Source organism: Rhinatrema bivittatum, chromosome 3 (genome assembly GCF_901001135.1).
Source record: "Rhinatrema bivittatum chromosome 3, aRhiBiv1.1, whole genome shotgun sequence".
In the NCBI taxonomy this organism is placed as follows: domain Eukaryota; kingdom Metazoa; phylum Chordata; class Amphibia; order Gymnophiona; family Rhinatrematidae; genus Rhinatrema; species Rhinatrema bivittatum.
Window position 1 is genome coordinate 472187663 of NC_042617.1, and position 17411 is coordinate 472205073.

At 41.0% G+C, this 17411-nt stretch overlaps 1 protein-coding gene across 7 annotated transcripts in view; it reads right to left on the bottom strand.

Annotated features, from left to right (window-relative positions):
* Positions 1-17411, bottom strand: part of PUM2 (pumilio RNA binding family member 2) — a 427826-nt gene that overhangs the window by 251637 nt on the left and 158778 nt on the right. For all 7 annotated transcript variants that reach the window (XM_029595976.1, XM_029595973.1, XM_029595975.1 and 4 more), the window contains one exon: positions 11135-11228. In XM_029595976.1, coding sequence (XP_029451836.1) covers positions 11135-11228 — 94 coding nt within the window. The remainder of the gene's footprint in view (positions 1-11134; positions 11229-17411) is intronic.

Genomic DNA, 17411 nt, shown 5'->3' on the forward strand with positions numbered 1-17411 from the left:
ATGGTATTTTTATTCTGACTTTTCATAATGTTTTTTTTTTTTCATGCTTTATTGTATTGTTTTCATAACCATTCCAATTTTTAAGTTTATTTTTCAATACCATTGGGCTAATATTGATTTCTTGTGCTCGTCTGACATCACCAGTTTGATTGCCAGATTTTTCAGTTTCCTGTTGTGATGCCAGAAATGACCGCTGGACTGCATATGTTACATGCTTCGTTAAAAATTAAGTACATTGCCTTTTACTTTCTACAATTTATATTACTATGGGATATTATATCAATATAATTTTTTTTTTAGACACACTACTTTGCCCCTTGAAGGACAGTATGTCCAAAACATGGTTCCATGTCAGGCAATAGATTTCAGGCGTTAAACATTTAGAAACCAGCAGAATTTCCATAGAGAACATTTAGCAGTGAATGTTGAAGAGAATACTGCAGTTATCTAAAAGTGGATTACTGTACACACTATAACATCGTTTGCTGAAAGTGAGTTTCTACATGATATACACAGCCACTAATCTGTGGGTATTTATTATTGCATATTCTTTTTGGTAATTACCATTTTATTTGCAACAAAAAATGCTTGAAAAAAATGCAGTTTTGGACTGAAATATTGGTTTTCCTTATGACCTATGATTATATATAAGGCTGAGTCAAAGTGGTTTCGCTCACAATATCTAGTATGATGGTCATTACAATACAGTGTCTCTTTATTCATTAGTGAATTGTTGAGATTTGATGGTACACATCTGTGAGCGTGCATCCGCCAAACATGGATATTCTCTCTCACACAGCACAAATTTTTAATTGATTTTAAAGCAGACAAACAAATTACTAAATTGGATGATGAATAGGTCAAAACATTGGATATCTAGATTGATTTGAGTAACCATAGGGAAATTCTTAGCCACCAAAAAGGTGTCTCAGTCTCACTTTTTCTCTGTAAATGGTTAGTTCACTAGCCAGGGCATTTAACATCAACACAATTCAAATGTGTGTGAAGAATTTAAAGGGAGAATGGTTAACTACTTGCACTTTTTTAGGCGTTGTACAAAAGTTAGATAATTTTTGAGAATAGGTTAATTTAAGAAAGCTCATTATGACCTCAGTTTTATGTAGGCCCATAACTATGGCGGAGGTTGCTTCATAAAAATACTATGTCCCTAAAGCAAAAATGAAAATTGGTTCTCACCTGCTAATTTTTGTTTCTTAAGTCTGATAGATAAGTCCAGGTGAGTGGGTTTTTTTCTCCCCAACCAGCAGATAGCGACAGATTAAAGCTTCACTATACCATGGTATATAAGCCAGTGTGCCTCCTGCAGTCGCTCAGTATGAATTGTATCCAAGCAAATGCACAAGAACAAAACAAAACCAACTACCCACATTGTCAAACAAGCAGGGGAATGATAACCACCAGATTGGAAAGATCCGGTATGCAGAGGAACCTCAACATCAAACACTACAAACTCTGACATAGTTATACACAGAATAGAGCAGTCTTCAAAAATCCAAGGAAGGTCTCTGGACTGAATAAAAGTTAGCAGGTGAAATCAATTTTCATGTCTTTTTCCCCAGATCAGTCCAGATAAGTGGAATGTACACAAGCTCCCCTAAAATGAGCAGGAACCCGAAAGACCTGCTTGTTAGTTATAATCGTAAAATAAGTGGTTTGTTTTAATCTCACTAAAGCAAGGTTCTATAATTAACATGCTGGAACAAGAGATTGTTAAATATACTTTAGGGAGTAATTTTCAAAGAGTTTATTTTATTTATTAAAAAAATTATATTCTGCCTTTTGTGACACTTCAAAAAAGATTACATTTGGGTACTTTAATTATTTCCCTATCCCCCCGCAGTTTACATCAGGGAAGGCAACTTTGCCATGTGTAGATTTATGATGGCATTTTATAAACCGCGCATTTTATAAAATATGTATTGCTCTACCTCACAATATACACATGTATGTATCCTTACACACGAATACATGAAATGCATTCAAAGCAAGTAATTAAATGCATTAAATGCTCATACTTTTCTTACTTATTTAAAAGAGAATGTATGTGCATACATTTTACATGTGAAAATAAAGGTGGACTTATGTAAATACCAAGCTACACACACAAGTCAGTATATTTTAAAACATGCATGCGTAATTGACGTTACCACTTTTTCCAATTACTCTACCACTTTGCGTTTTCTAGGTCACTGAGACCCCCCTGGTTCTTCAGCCTAAACTCTTCCCAGTTCACACGGACTTCCCACTTGGTCAATAATATACATTAAACACGTTTAATATAATTTACGCAAGATAATTATGAGGTTAATACAAACAAAAAGCATACTTTGAAATGTCTGTGCTAAGAGTCTAAAAATATAAGATAGGAGAGTTAGATGCATAGCACTGGATGAAGAGGTAAATATAATTGGCATCACAGAGACCTGGTGGTAGGACAACGAACGGGACACTATGATACAGGGTACAAATTATATCAAAATAATAGGATGGATCAAATTAATACATAAAGTACATTTTAATACACATTTAGGCAGCCAATTTCGGCAGCCGAAATTAGCATAAAAGAAAAGTTTAAACACACAAACTTATAGGTGACGTCATCAGCTATGGTAATTAGCAAAGCACCCTAGGGTGCTAGCACCTAGGATCCGAGGAGGATACAATGATTGGCTAAGGGGTTGGCTGAGAGAAGCCATATTAAAGCGGGAATAGAGAGAGACGCCGGATTTCAAAGTGAAGGCGCCGCTCACTTAAAGGTTCCGGACGCAGCATTAGTAAGTACCGTATACTTGAATAGTGGTTTTAGCACTAATTACATGTAATGTAAGATGGAACTGATCGATTATTTAAATGTTTTGATAGGAGTCAAGTGCTTTTTTGAATGGCAAATCTGTGAACCAAGACAGCAAAAGGGTTTCCCGTGGCCCCTGAAGCAGGCAGCAAATCTGCCGAAACATGGCCCATGTCGGGCAAGCAGAAGCGGACCCCGATCAGCAGCGGCAATAAACAAGCAGACACTAAGTTAAGTGCCTCTTTAAAATAAGAATTCACAATTGAAATCGGGTCCGCCTGCAGAACAGGAGCGCCATAAAGCACTATTCTTAAAAAATTATAGTAAAAATATTAAAGAAAATAGAAAAAAGTTGTTTTCAAGCAAATATTAAAGAATAAAAATGCGGGAGCTAGCCCACAGGGTCAAGCCAAGACAGAGGCTGACGTTACGCTAGCCACCGCACAAAAGAAGCCACGCAACAAGAGGTTCCCTTGAATGGTTGTTGGTTGTAGAGAAATGTCCAGTAGAGCAAGAAAGTAGCTGTGACCTTGATCCATTCCCCTGAGTAAGTAGTCTGTCAAGGAAAGTAAGAGGGTCTCAGTGTTGAGGTGTTTACGGAAGCCAAACTGAGAAGGGTGGAGAAGGTTGTGAGTTTCAAGGAATTCTGTAAGTTGCGAGTTGACGACCTTCTCCATGATTTTTGAGATGAAAGGGAGATTGGAGATAGGGCGAAAGTTGGCAGGGTCCTTGGGGTAGAGTGCAGGTTTTTTGAGCAGAGGTTTGACCACAGCATGCTTGAGTGGGTCAGGGACAATGCCTGAAGAGAGGGAGCAATTGCTAACATCTGCAATGGGTTTGGAAATGATGTCAGGTATGGTGAGGAGGGCTTTGGTGGGGATAGTGTCTGATGGATGAGTCGCAGGTTTCATCTTTTTGAGGATAGATGTGATTTCAGTGGATGAAACGAGTTCAAGGTCGTTAAAGGAGGACAAGGGTGGGACAGTGCCTGTGTCAGCTGGGAGCGAGGAGGGAGTAGAGGGAAATCGGAGAAGGATGGTTGCGATTTTGTCATGAAAGTAGCGTCCCAGTTCTTCACATTTGCTGCTAGCTTCGCTGTCAGGAATGGGGGGGATGTGTGTTTGGTAAGGGAAGAAACATAGGTGAAGAGGGCTTTGGGGTTATATTTGTAATCGTGGATTCTTAGGGCGTAGTAGTCTCGTTTGGCTTTAAGGATGGCTAGCCTGTAGAGATGTAGTGAGGATTTGAATATGGATGCTTTTTACAGGGATGGGTCTTTATGCCATGTGCGTTCTGCCTGAGCTCATATTTCATTAGTTTGAGGTCTGGGGAGTACCATGGGTTTTGTTTTTTTGCAGATAGCTTAGTTTTATGTGAGGTGATAGGGCACAGTTTGTTTGCGATATCTACGGTGATGTGGGGCTCCAAGAGTCTAGGGCTGTGTTTGGAGTTGAGCAGTTGAGTTTCAGAGAAGAGCTGGCGAAGGCTGAAGTGAGGTCCTCACTGGGGCAGGATTTTCTGTAGGCAAAAGATGTGGTGGAGGGGGATTTGGATGGTTTGGGTATCTTTATAGAGATGGAGGATTTGACAATAGCGTGATCGGACCATGGGACAGGGGTACAGCGTGGTTTAGAGGGTAGGCTAATGCTGGAGTTGACAAAGAGGAGGTCCAGGGTGTGCCCTGCTTTGTGCGTGGGGGAGGTGATAACTTGGGTAAAGCCGATGGCTTCGAGTGTGCTGAGGATGGCTTCACATGAGGTGGAGCGGGGGGTAGCATCAACATGAAGGTTGAAATCCCCCAGGATAATGGCAGGGGCGTCGCTGTTGATGTTGTTGGAGATGAACTCGATAAGGGGGGAGGGGTTGTGTTCGAGAATGCTAGGGGGGGGCATATACTAGGCAGACCTGGAGATTCTGAGATTTGAATAGCCCAATCTCTAATTTGTGTGGTGTGATGATTTTTACAGGTTTGAGATTCATATGCTTTTTAGCAGCGAGGAGGAGACCACCGCCTCTTTTCTTCGGTCTAGGGATGGAGAAAAAGTCATAGGTGTCAGAAGGGAGCTGATTGAGGAGGACAATATCAGAGTCCTTGAGCCAGGTTTCAGTGACGGCGCATATGTCTGGCTTATGGTCATCTAGTAAATCAGACAGTATGACAGTTTTCTTGGATAGGGACTGAGCATTCATAAGCATGATGAAGAGGGTGGTGAGACCTAGGAGCTGAGTGAAAGGGGAGACGAGGATAGGGAGGAGGAAGGATCTGCGCTGGGTGGGCTGGGTAGTTAATATGGGGTAATATGTTCTGTGGGAGGTGTGATGGATGCGTGGGATAGGGAGGCTGGAAATGCCGGCCATGGTGGGGGGATAAGGAGGAACGGTCAGTGCTGTAGGCAGGGGGCAAATAGCAGGAGGAAATAAACAATGAGGTTGTGGTCACAAATAGTATATCGGCGTAAAGCGGTGACTGTAACAGTGAATTAATAGAGGTTGAAGCATATACAGCGGTGTCAGGAGAGTCAAGAGCAGAAATTAAAGGTACATACGCTAACAGCAAGCTGTGAAAGATAGAAGTCACCTGAGGCGTGTGAAGTTTTTGCTGAAATTATCCCACTATTAACTGGTAAATGTCACATCAGGACATGCTAGACAGGTAAAGTTCCTAGATGAAATAAATGACTGCTTCATGGAACCAATAAGAGGGAAACTATTTTAGACTTAGTCCTTAGTGCGAGAGGTAACAGTGTTGGGGCCACTTGGCAATAGCGATCACATCATGATCAAACTTGACTTTATAACTGGAGGGAGGACATGAAAAAAATTTCACTGTGACAGCATTTAACTTTCAATAAGGTAACTATGATAAAATATGGAAAATGGTTGGGAAAAAGCTGAAAGGTTTACATCGGGCATAGACGTTGTTTAAAATCTCTATCTTGGAAGCTCAGACCAGATGAATTCCATACATTAGAAAAGATGGGAGGAAGGCTAAATGACTACTAGCTTGGTTAAAAGATGAGGTGAGAGAGACTATAATAGCTAAAAGAACATCTTTCAAAAAATAGAAAAGATATCAGAATGGAAAAAACAGGAAACAGCATAAGCACTGGCAAGTCAAATGCAAAGAACTGATAAGGAAAGCAAAGAACTTGAAAAGAAGCTTTCAGTGGAAGCAAAAATTCATAATAAAAACTTTTTCAGGTGCATTCAAAGTACAAAGCCTGTGAGGGAGTCAGATGGATCATTCCATGATCAAGGGGTAAAAGAGGCACTGACAAATCCAAAGCAGAAAGACTAAATGAATTCTTTCCTTCGGTCTTCACAACATATAAGAGATTCCCATGCCAGAAATTATATTCAAAGTTGATGATATAGCAGAACTGAATGAAATCTCAGAGTACCTGGAGGAGTAAATAGGGCAAATTGACAAACTGAAGAGTAGCAAATCATCTGGACCAGATGGTATAACAGAGTACTGAAATAACTGAAAATGAAATTGCACTCCTGCTATTAATAATTTGTAAACTATCATTAAAATAGTCTATGGTACCTGAAGACTGGAAGGTTGCCAATGTAACACCAATTTTTAAAGAGAGATCAAGGGGTGATCCAGCAAACTACGAACCAGCAAGTCTGTTGTCTGTCCCAGGCAAATTGGTAGAAACTATCAAAGAATGAAATTCCTGAGCATATATATATATGAAGTTAATGGGACAAAGCCAACGTCAATGGAAGTCTAGCCTACTTATCTGCTAAAGTTTTTTGATGGCATAAACAAACATGTGGATAAAGGTGAGCCAGTTGATAAGGTGTATCTGCATTTCCAGATACACCTTTGACAAAGTCAATCATAAGTAGCTTCTTAGGAAATTAAAAAGTTATGCGATGGGGCAGTATCCTATTGTGGATTGGAAACTGATTAAAAAGATAGAAAACAGTAGAGCTAAATAGTGAATTTTCCCCAATGGAGAAGGATGAATAGTTTGAGTGCTCCAGGGATTTTTTTCTGGGACCACTGCTTTTTATAATCTATTTATAAGCAACTTGGAAACAGGAACAATGAGTGAGGTGATCAAATTTGCTGATGGCACCAAATTATCCAAAGTTATTAAATCACATGAGGATTGTGAGAAATTTTAAGACCTTGCAAAAGTGGGAGACTGGGCATGTAAATTGCAGATGAAATTTAATATGGACAAGTGCAAAGTGATGCACTTAGGGAAGAATAACAAATTATAGCTACACTATGCAAGGTTCCACATTAGGACTCACCATTCAGGAAAAGGAACTGGGCTTCATTATTTATAACATGCTGAAATCTTCTGCTCTGTATGTAGTAGCAGTCAAGAAATCAAATAGAATACTAGGAATTATTAGGAAGGGAATGGAGAATAAAACAGAGAATATTATAATGCCTCTATATCACTCCATGGTGTGACCTCAGCTTGAATATTGTGTACAGTTCTGGTCACATCAGCTCAAAAAATATATAGCAGAATTAGAAAAGGTACAGAGAAAGGTAATCAAAATGATAAGAGAAGGAACAATTCCCCTATGAAGAAAAGCTAAAGAGATTAGGACTCTTCAATCTGGAGAAGAGATGGCAGAGGTGAAATAGGTCTATAAAATAATGAGTGGAGTAGGACGAGTAAATGTTAATCGGTTTACTCTTCAAAAAGTACAAAGACTAGGGAACATACAATGAATTTAATTGGTGATGCACTTAAAACTAGTAAGAGAAAATATGTTTTACTCAATGCATAACAAAGCTCTGGAATTCACTGCCAGAGGATGTGATGAAAGCTATTATTAGTGTAGCTGCATTTTAAAAAGGTTTGGACAAGTTCCTGGAAGTAAAGTCCATAAACCATTATTAATATAAAGTTGCAGAAATCTACTGCTTATTCCTGGGACAAGCTGCATGGAATCTATCTAACCCTTGGGATCCTGACAGGTACTTGTGACCTCGAGCGGCCACTGTTGGAAACAGGATGCTTGATGGACCTTTAGTTGGACCCATTATGGAAAGTCTTATGTTCTTAGGTGAAAAATTATACAAGTTAACAAATCTATGTCTTAAAATAGCATGTTAAGTGCGTAAATGTTGGTCCTGCCCCAGAACTCCCCTAGACTACCTTTTTATGCGCATACATAAAAAGGTGTTCTATTTTCTTATATATATGTGACAATTTTTACACACGTGATTACCTCCTAAGTTTGTAACTGAGTCAATGAAGGGTGAAGTGACTTGCCCAAGTTCATAAGTAGTGTCAGTAGAATTTGAACCCTGCCTTTCCTGGGTCATAGCTTGCTGCTCTAATGACTAAGCTACTCCTCCACTCCTCACTTGCAAGGCTATAAGGTGGTGCACAGAAAATAAAAAAATGCAACATATCAAACACAAAAATATTAACAAAACATAATACGTCAAAAGGCTCAGTAAAAAAAGCCATGCTTTACACTGCCTTCGGGAAGGCAGCTAGATCATTTACCATTTTAAAAGAGTAAGGCAATAAGTTCCATAATTAGGGACCCAAAAAGGAAAAAAGCTCTTTGTTGCCATTAGATTAATAGTCCCTGGGACACTTAAAAGAATCTGTTAAGAATTAAGACATCTAGCAGGAGAATATAAGCAGTCTGTGAGATAAACAGGAGCGGAATCATGAAGAATACAAAACAAAAACAATATTTTGAAGTTAATTAGTTGAGCTATGGGAAGGCAGTGATGATTCTTCCAAACTGGTTTAATATGATCATTCTTTTTGGTCTTAATTAAATAAGCTGCAGAATTCAGAATAAGCTGAAGCCTTTGCAATTTATACTTATCAAGCAATGCAAGCAAATGTTCCACATTTGGAAGGAACAGGCCTTAAAGAAAAATGCTTCTGCATGGTTACTAGGGAGTCTAATTAAACTCCCAAGATTTTAACTTCATCCCTTGCAGAAATAATCGAGACCCAATTTGAATTTGGGATAATCAAAGCACAAGTGCAGGCATTTGAACCAGATAAACTCAGTTTATCATGATTTAATTTTAATTTACTGGCTGCTAATCATTGCTCAACTTTAGAAAGACAGTTATTCAAATAAACTATACTGGCTGCTCTGTCTACACTTAGGCCGTAAATCTGAATGTCTCCAGTATATTCAGTGTAAAGAAAACCTCTAGTAATTACAGTAGCAAGTAACATGTATTTGTCAAACAAGGAAGGAGACAAAAATGGAATCTAGGAGGTACCCCTGAAATAAAATTCTTAGATAAAGAGACTATTTCTCCAGCAGACACGGTGTGTTCTATTATACATGGGTAGTTTTTCCAGCAAAATATATGCATACTTTTCAAAATTAAAAAAATGTGTGATTCTGAACCTCTCCCTACCACCACTCTTTGGGAACACCGTTCTAGTATGCAGTTAAAATTGCTTTACCTGCAGAAATGTCTTAAAATTAACCTCTAAAAGTTTAAAATTTGAAATTCAAGTAGGGAAAATAATACAAGTAAGAAACAGATTAAATATCCTCAATAAAATTCTCAGGAGACAATAGATGATGACAAGAGATACCCATGACAGAAATGGTATTCAAAGGTGATGATTCAGAAGAACTGAAACATATCTCAGTGTACTTGGAAGATGTAATAGGGCAAATTGACAAACTAAACAGCAGCAAGTCACCTGGAGAATGGTATACAACCCAGAGTGCTGAAAGAAGAGAAACAAAGATTGCGGACATGCTATTAGTAATTTGTAAATCATTAAAATTGTCTATGGTACCTGAAGACTGGAGGGTGCCAATGTAATGCCAATTTTTAAAAAGGATCAATGGGTGTTCCAGGAAACTAGAGACCAGCGAGTCTGTCATCTGTGCCAGGCAAAATGGTAGAAACTATCATAAAAAATGATATTGCTGAACATATAGACAGACATAGATTAATGGGACAAAGCCAACATGGATTTAGCCAAGGGAAATCTTGACTCACCAATCTGCTACATTTTTCTGAGGGTGTAAACAACCATGGGGCTAAAGGTGAGCCAGTTGATATGGTGTATCTGGATTTCCAGATAGCATTTGACAAAGCCCCTCATAAGCAACTTCTTAGGAAATTAAAAAATCATGTGATAGTGGGCAGAGTCCTATTGTGGATTGAGACCTGGTTAAAAGATAGAAAACGGAGTAGGCCTAAATGGTAAATATTCCCAATGGAGAAAACTGAATAGTGGAGTTCTCCAATGATCTGTTGTGGGACCATTGCCTTTTAAAATATTTATAAATGACCTGAAAATGGAAACGTGTGAGATGATCAAATTTGCTGATGACAAAATTATTCAAAGTTATTGATTCATAACAGTACTGTGAGAAATTGCAAGAAGACCTTGCAGAATAGGGAGATGGCAGAGAATTGGCAAATGAAATTTAATGTGGACAAGTGCAAAGTGATGCCAGTTATGAAAGAGTACCCCAAATTATAGAACACCATGCAAGGTTCTACATTAGGAGTCACCATTCAGGAAAAGGATTTAGGCGCCATTGTTATGTTGAACTATTCTGCCCAGTGTGCAGCAGCAGCCAAGAAAGCAAGTAGAATGCTAGAATTATTAGGAAAGCAACAGAGAATAAAACAGAGAATATCATAATGCCTTTATCACTCCATGGTGCGATCTCATCTTGAGTATGTACAGTTCTGGTCATAACATCTCAAAAATGATATAGCAGAATTAGTAAAGGTAAAGAGAAGGGCAACCAAAATAATAAAGGGGATGGAACAATCCCTATAAGGAAAGGCTAAAGTGGTTAGGATTCTTCAGCCTGGAGAAGAGACAGCTGAGAGGAGGTATGAGGTCTATAAAATGAGTGGAGTAGAATGAGTAAATGTTAATCGGTTTACTCTTTCAAAGAGTACAAAGACTAGGGACACACAATGAGGTTACTAGGGGATACACCTAAAACTAGTAAGAGAAAATATTTTTTACTCAACACACTGCCAGAGGATGTGGTGAAAGCTATTAGTATAGTTGCATTTTAAAAAATGTTGGTCAAGTTCCTGGAGGAAAAGTCCATAAACCATTTTTAAGGTTGAGTTGCAGAAGTCCAATTCTTATTCCTGGGATAAGCAGCATGGAATAAATCTACCTCTTGGCATCCTGCCAGGTACTTGTGACCTGGATTAGCCCAGGATACTGGGTTTGATGAATCTTTGGTCTGACACATTATGGAAATCTTATGTTCTCCTTTGAGTTTTATCACTTGTTATGGACACAGAATAGTGAGCACATTGTTCACAAGGAAAGTTTTGAACATTAAATACATGCAGAGAAAACTCACCTATGTGGGGCTGCTGAGCTGCTGCCAATGCATACTGCTGCTGCTGTGCTGCAGATAACTGTTGAACTGTTAATGTATTCTGTCGCTGGAAGAGCTACAGAAAAAGTAAATATTCTTTCACACAGTTATAAAAATAGAAGTATTCTAACACAAACATATATTGAAAAGTGAATTAAAAATCAATAACACATGTGGCCATATATCAAATATCTAAATAATTCAATTTTCTACTTCTGACATTTTTCTTAGGCTGTGTTTAAACATTTGGATTTCCACCACTCCTTACATATGAGGTGTTCTGAAACATCACTCAATATAAACTCTCATTATAAATTCAGGACAAATTTGACCACTAATGAGATGGACAAAGGCATATTCAATTATTCTCATGCAAACTGAACATGACCAATTTTTATTTTACTTTTGGCCCAGCAGTTTCCTTATCTTTTGGGATTCCAGTTCAAATCAGAACTAGCCTCTGTTGGGTAATAGTGCCATGAAACTTTGTTTTTTACTAAATGAGGTACTTTATTTTTTTCAAGACCTTCCACTGCAGGGACAATCCTTGGTTGAGCCAGAAAGCTGGCATGTGTGCACTGTAATTCCAGCCAGTAGGAGTCAAACAAATAGGGCTGTGCATAATGTCTCTGAAGCCAGCCAGCCCAGGAAGCAAAAGAAGCCAGCTCCAGGAATTGAACCTAGGTTTTCTCCACTACAATATGCACAGTACTGCTGCTGAGCCACCAAACCAGCCCAAATATGACCTTAAAAAAAAAAAAAAAAAAAAAAAAAAAAAAATTTCAATGACAACCTGACAGCTGAGATGATTTTGTAGTCAATATGCCAGCTAAAACTTAATATATGGTAATTTGCTTACTATAAACTGTGTTCTCCATAAACAGCAGGATGAAATAGCCATAATATTTGAGTGATATCATCTGACAGCACCGAATGGACCCTTCTCTTAGTGCCAGCATTGCCTCAGAAGCCCATCCCTGCTTCCACACAGACGAGTATTCTGTCATGTGAAATATATTTGTTACTGACCATAGGGATTTGGTTTTTCATTTGTATCACTGCCTAGGCAGCCCCTCATTAGCATGCTCAGCAATGTTAAAAAAAAAAAAGTTTTTGTTTTATTTTCCACAGACTTAAATACGTGTGAGAGAGACTCTCCTGCTACAGATATATTCAAGTTGAGCAGGAGCTCTGAAAGGGCTCCCCTTCTCTGCAGCACTAGATTCTGGGACTCCCTGTAGTCTCTGGTTTGAGCAGAAAAGTAATAACATTGGAGGCTTGTGGTGGTGCCTGCCTCCATCGACGCAGGTGTATCCGGCACTGTTGACGCAAATGCCATTAATGCATCAGCAATGTCTGGTGACACAGGAGCATCCTATGAGACAAGCACCAGCAACACAGGAATGTCCCGATGGCATGAGCGCCGGCAACGCAGAAGCATCCATACTGTTTACGCAAATGCCATTTATGCATGTGCGTATAGTACTATTGAAGAGTTGATAGTGTCTGGCGACGCAGGAGCATCCTGTGACACAAATGCTGGCAATACAGGAGCTTCTGATGAGAGCACTACTGAAAGCAGGTGTGCTCCAACACAACTGGACTCTCTGCACCATTGATGCACCAGATGCATTGGCACAAGCACTTTGATGCCTCATTGGCACAGTCTGTGCAAAAGCCTCTGGCCATCTGCACAAGAGTCATGACCTCCCAATTCAAGAATTCCTCTCTACATCTGGAAATGCTGGAGCTTATTTTCTGAAAAATGCTTTTAGTAAACATTACTAGTCCAGCTGGCAACTCCTGCATGGAGCCCAGAACAGGCTTTTCAACATTATCTCATTCTCAAACTGCGAAGGTGTAGTAGGTGGCTATCTTTGAAGTGTGTGCGTAATACAGGGCTCTGTCAGTGTCATCTGCTTGATATTCAGCATCTTTACTGAAAGGACCAGAGACATTATTAGATGACATTTTCAGGGAGGTTCCCTGCCTCGTTTACAGTTGTCTTTGGGGTCATAATTCCCCCTAACCTGAAGTTCTAAAAAGACTTTTTCCCTTGAGAAATTCTCATCCTTACCAGAAGACATTTTGCCAGAATTCTGGGTAAGGGAAGGTGACGAGTCATTTGGAAGAGTTTTTTCCAAAATACTTGCAATGATCCTGATGCTTCAGTGGTCCACCGACCACCTTAGCCCATTGTGGTATAGTACACACAGTAGTAGCGAAAAAGTCCTTTCTTTTTTCAAATGTACTGGGTACAAAGCCCTCCAGAGACATCTGTTGAATGTTTATATGGCAACTCACCGGCCTTATAAGGTCTGATACTTGAGTGACAATGGTAAACGGATTGAAATCTTCTCCAGTATTATTCATTTGGAGTGATTAAAGAGCAGCACCTGGCCCCAGTTTCTGATGGGTCTTGGAGCACATTTTTTTTGCTATTTCAGTCACCAAGGACTGTTGAGTGCTCAAGGTTTCAGAGTAGGTTATATTTACCTCCCCCATCTTCCGGTGCAACATCACTGTTTGGTCCTCTATTCGGACCATCTCGGACATTCCAACTTGTTTTGAGGAGTTGCTCCTTCGCCAACAAGCATTAGAGCTTGTTTCTATCAGAGTATAGCACATGGTTCTATTCCAGCTATTCTTTTTGTCTGTAACAATTCAAAAAGATTGAATTCTATCCTGAATTTACAAAGGCTGTTCAGGGCATTATGCTGAAGTTCCTCACGCCACCCTGAAATGTTTTCAAAGCAGGGAAATGGAGTAATGCTCCTAAGCTGATGAAAGGCTACCCTCTGGCTTTTGGTTGCCCAAAGGTCTTCACCAGTTGGTCGACTGTGGTGGCACCATGCTTAGGCCACTGGTGAATGTGTATCTTCTCATGCCTAGATGTAAGGCTTGTGACAGGATGTGAAAAAGTCTTTCAGCCCTCGGTCCTTAAATGTTATTACTTCAAGATGTGGGGATAGATTCGGTGAAGGAAAATACGGTCTTCCCATTAGATCTGATCAAGGATACTATTTTTAAGCCATGTGATGGCAGCAAAGCACGCAGTTCTTTCATGCATCTAAGCTTTGGAGCTCTACATTGGAGCCTCTGCCCTCACTGGATTCAGTTACATTTCACCTTTTACCCTGTATGCTGGTCCTAGGAATGCTCCCCCTCTTCAGGTTTCTCCCTTCTCCAGTGTCACTAGTGCATTCTGTTGCATTCAGATGGCTAATGTAACCCCAATATTTAAAAAGGGCTCCAGGGGTGATCCAGGAAGCTACAGACCAGTTAGCCTGACTTCAGTGCCAGGAAAAATAGTGGAAAGTGTTCTAAAGATCAAAATCACAGAACATATAGAAAGACATGGTTTAATGGAACAAAGTCAGCATGGCTTTACCCAAGGCAAGTCTTGCCTCACAAATCTGCTTTACATTTTTGAAGGGGTAAATAAACATGTAGATAAAGATGAACCAGTAGATGCAGTGTATTTGGATTTTCAGAAGACATTCGACAAAGTTCCTCATGAGAGGCTTCTACGAAAAGTAAAAAGTCATGGGCTAGGTGGTGATGCCCTTTTGTGGATTACAAACTGGTTAAAAGACAGGAAACAGAGTAGGATTAAATGGACAATTTTCTCAGTGGAGGGTGTGGGCAGTGAAGTGCCTCAGGGATCAGTACTGGGACCCGTGCTTTTCAATATATTTATAAATGATCTGGAAAGGAATACGACAAGTGAGGTAAACAAATTTGCAGATGATACAAAATTATTCAGAGTAGTTAAATCACAGATTGTGATAATTTGCAGGAGGACCTTGTGAGACTGAAAAATTGGGCATCCAAATGGCAGATGAAATTGAATCTGGATAAGTGCAAGGTGATGCATATAGAGAAAAGCAACCCATGCTATAGTTACACAATGTTAGGTTCCATATTAGGAGCTACCACCCAGGAAAGAGATCTAGTTGTCAGTGGATAATACTTTGAAATCGTCGGCTCAGTGTGCTGCGGCAGTCAAAAAAGCAAACAGAATGTTAGGAATTATTAAGGGAATGGTGACAGAAAATATCATAATGCCTCTATCGCTCCATGATGAGACCGAACCTTGAATACTGTGTACAATTCTGGTCACCGCATCTCAAAAAAAAGATAGTTGCGATGGAGAAAGTACAGAGAACGGTGACCAAAATGATAAAGGGGATGGAACAGCTCCCCTGTGAGGAAAGACTAAAGAGGTTAGGACTATTCAGCTTGGAGAAGAGATGGCTGAGGGGGGATATGATAGAGGTCTTTAAAATCATGAGATGTCTAGAACAGGAAAATGTGAATCTGTTATTTACTCTTTTGGATAATAGAAGGACTAGGAGGCACTCCATGAAGTTAGCATCTAGCACATTAAAACTAATTGGAGAAAGTTATTTTTCACTCAACGCATAATTACACTCTGGAATTTGTTGCCAGGGGATGTGGTTAGTGCAGTTAATGTAGCTGGGTTTAAAAAAGGTTTTGATAAGTTCTTGGAGAAGTCCAGTACCTGCATGGGATATACTTAGTTTTTGGGTACTTGTAGCCTGGATTGGCCACTGTTGGAAACAGGATGCAGGGCTTTATGGACCCTTTGTCTGACCCAGTATGGCATGTTCTTATGTCCTTCCGAATCAGGATTTCCTTGGACCACAACTGGTCCCGGAATGCCCACAAGGTGTACAGGCTTGCCCAAAGTTCCAGGAAGTTTATCTGACAGCGGGCTTCGGAGGCAGTCCATAGACCTTGCTTGTGGATACGGTTCACATGGGCTCCCCAACCCTGAGGGGAAGCATCGTTGGTGAGAATCACCTGGGGCAGAGAGGTTTGGAAGGGAAGTCCTTTTTTACAGGTTGGCAAGATCTTCCCATCAGGATATAAACACCCGCAGAGGGTCCATGATTATGACAGGAGCCTCAAGATTCTGGGAAGCCTGTCGCCACTGTGACCGCAAAGTCCACTGTGCCCTCTTCATGCAGAGGCGAGCCAGAGGGGTCACATGGACAGAGGCCACCATGTGGCACAGCAGGTGGAGCAGAAGGCAGGCTGGCACCCTCTGGTTGTTCCGGATTAGGGTAGCCGGCGAGGCAAGAGCAATTACTCGGTCCCTAGGCAAAAAAGCTTTTGTCTGTGTCGTGACCAGTCTGGCGCCTATGAAGTCCAGCTGAGGAGATGGCAGAGATGAGACTTGAGGAAGCTGATAAACCCCAAAGCCTGCAGAATCTGCACCGCCAGGACCAGAGCATGCAAGGCTCCTGAGCGGGAGTCGCTCTTGAGCAACCAGTCGTCCAGGTAGGGGAATACGCGCACCGAGCGACACCTTAAGTAGGCAGCCACCACCGTTGGGCATTTGGTAAAAATGCGGGCGGGGGGGGGGGGCATGCCAGCCCGAAGGGCAGCACTTTGTACTGGTAATGTGATTTCCCCACCATGAAGCAGAGGTACTTCTGGTGGCTGGGGAAGATAGCAATGTGCTCATAAGCCTCCTTGAGATCGAAGGAGCAAAGCCAGTCTCCTCCTCTCAGGAATGAGATCAGCGTGGCCAGAGAAACCATCTTGAACTTTTATCTAATGAGAAACTTCTTCAATGCCCGGAGGTCGAGAATGGGGCGTAAGCCACCATTCTTTTTCAGAATGAAGAAATGCCTCGAATAGAACCCTAAGCCCCGTTGAAACCGAGGGACCAGTTCCACTGCGCCACAAGGAAGGTGGCAAGTTCTGTCTGAAGTATGATCTGGTGGATGGACGAACCCCACGATAGACAGGAGGGAGGGGTCTCCGGGAGCCGACTGAAGTTTAGACGGTACCTCTGATGGATGATAGGGAGGACCTATCGGTCCAACATGATCTCTTCCCAGCGATGGGCAAAGCTCAAGAGCCTGCCTCCAACTGGGGGATCCGACATCAGGGGTGCAGTCAACTGACCTTCGCTCCCTCTCCGCCAGTCAAAAGCCCATGGCCGGGGCCTAGGCGCTCGATGCTGGTGAGGGCGGCACCTGGAACTGATGCAAGGCGTGCAAGCCCTGGAGGATAATACTTCTCTACCTATAGAAAGGCTTCTGGGATCCTGGCCTAGAGGGCTTCCTGGCCAAGGACGGGGAGTCGGAAGCACTAGCAGAAAGCAGTTGAAGGGTGTCATGATGGTCCTTCAATTGCACTACCTCATCCCAGACTATCCCCGAAGAGGTTTTCACCTGTGCAGGGGAGATCGGCTAGGCTATCTTGGACCTCTGGCCAGAAGTCA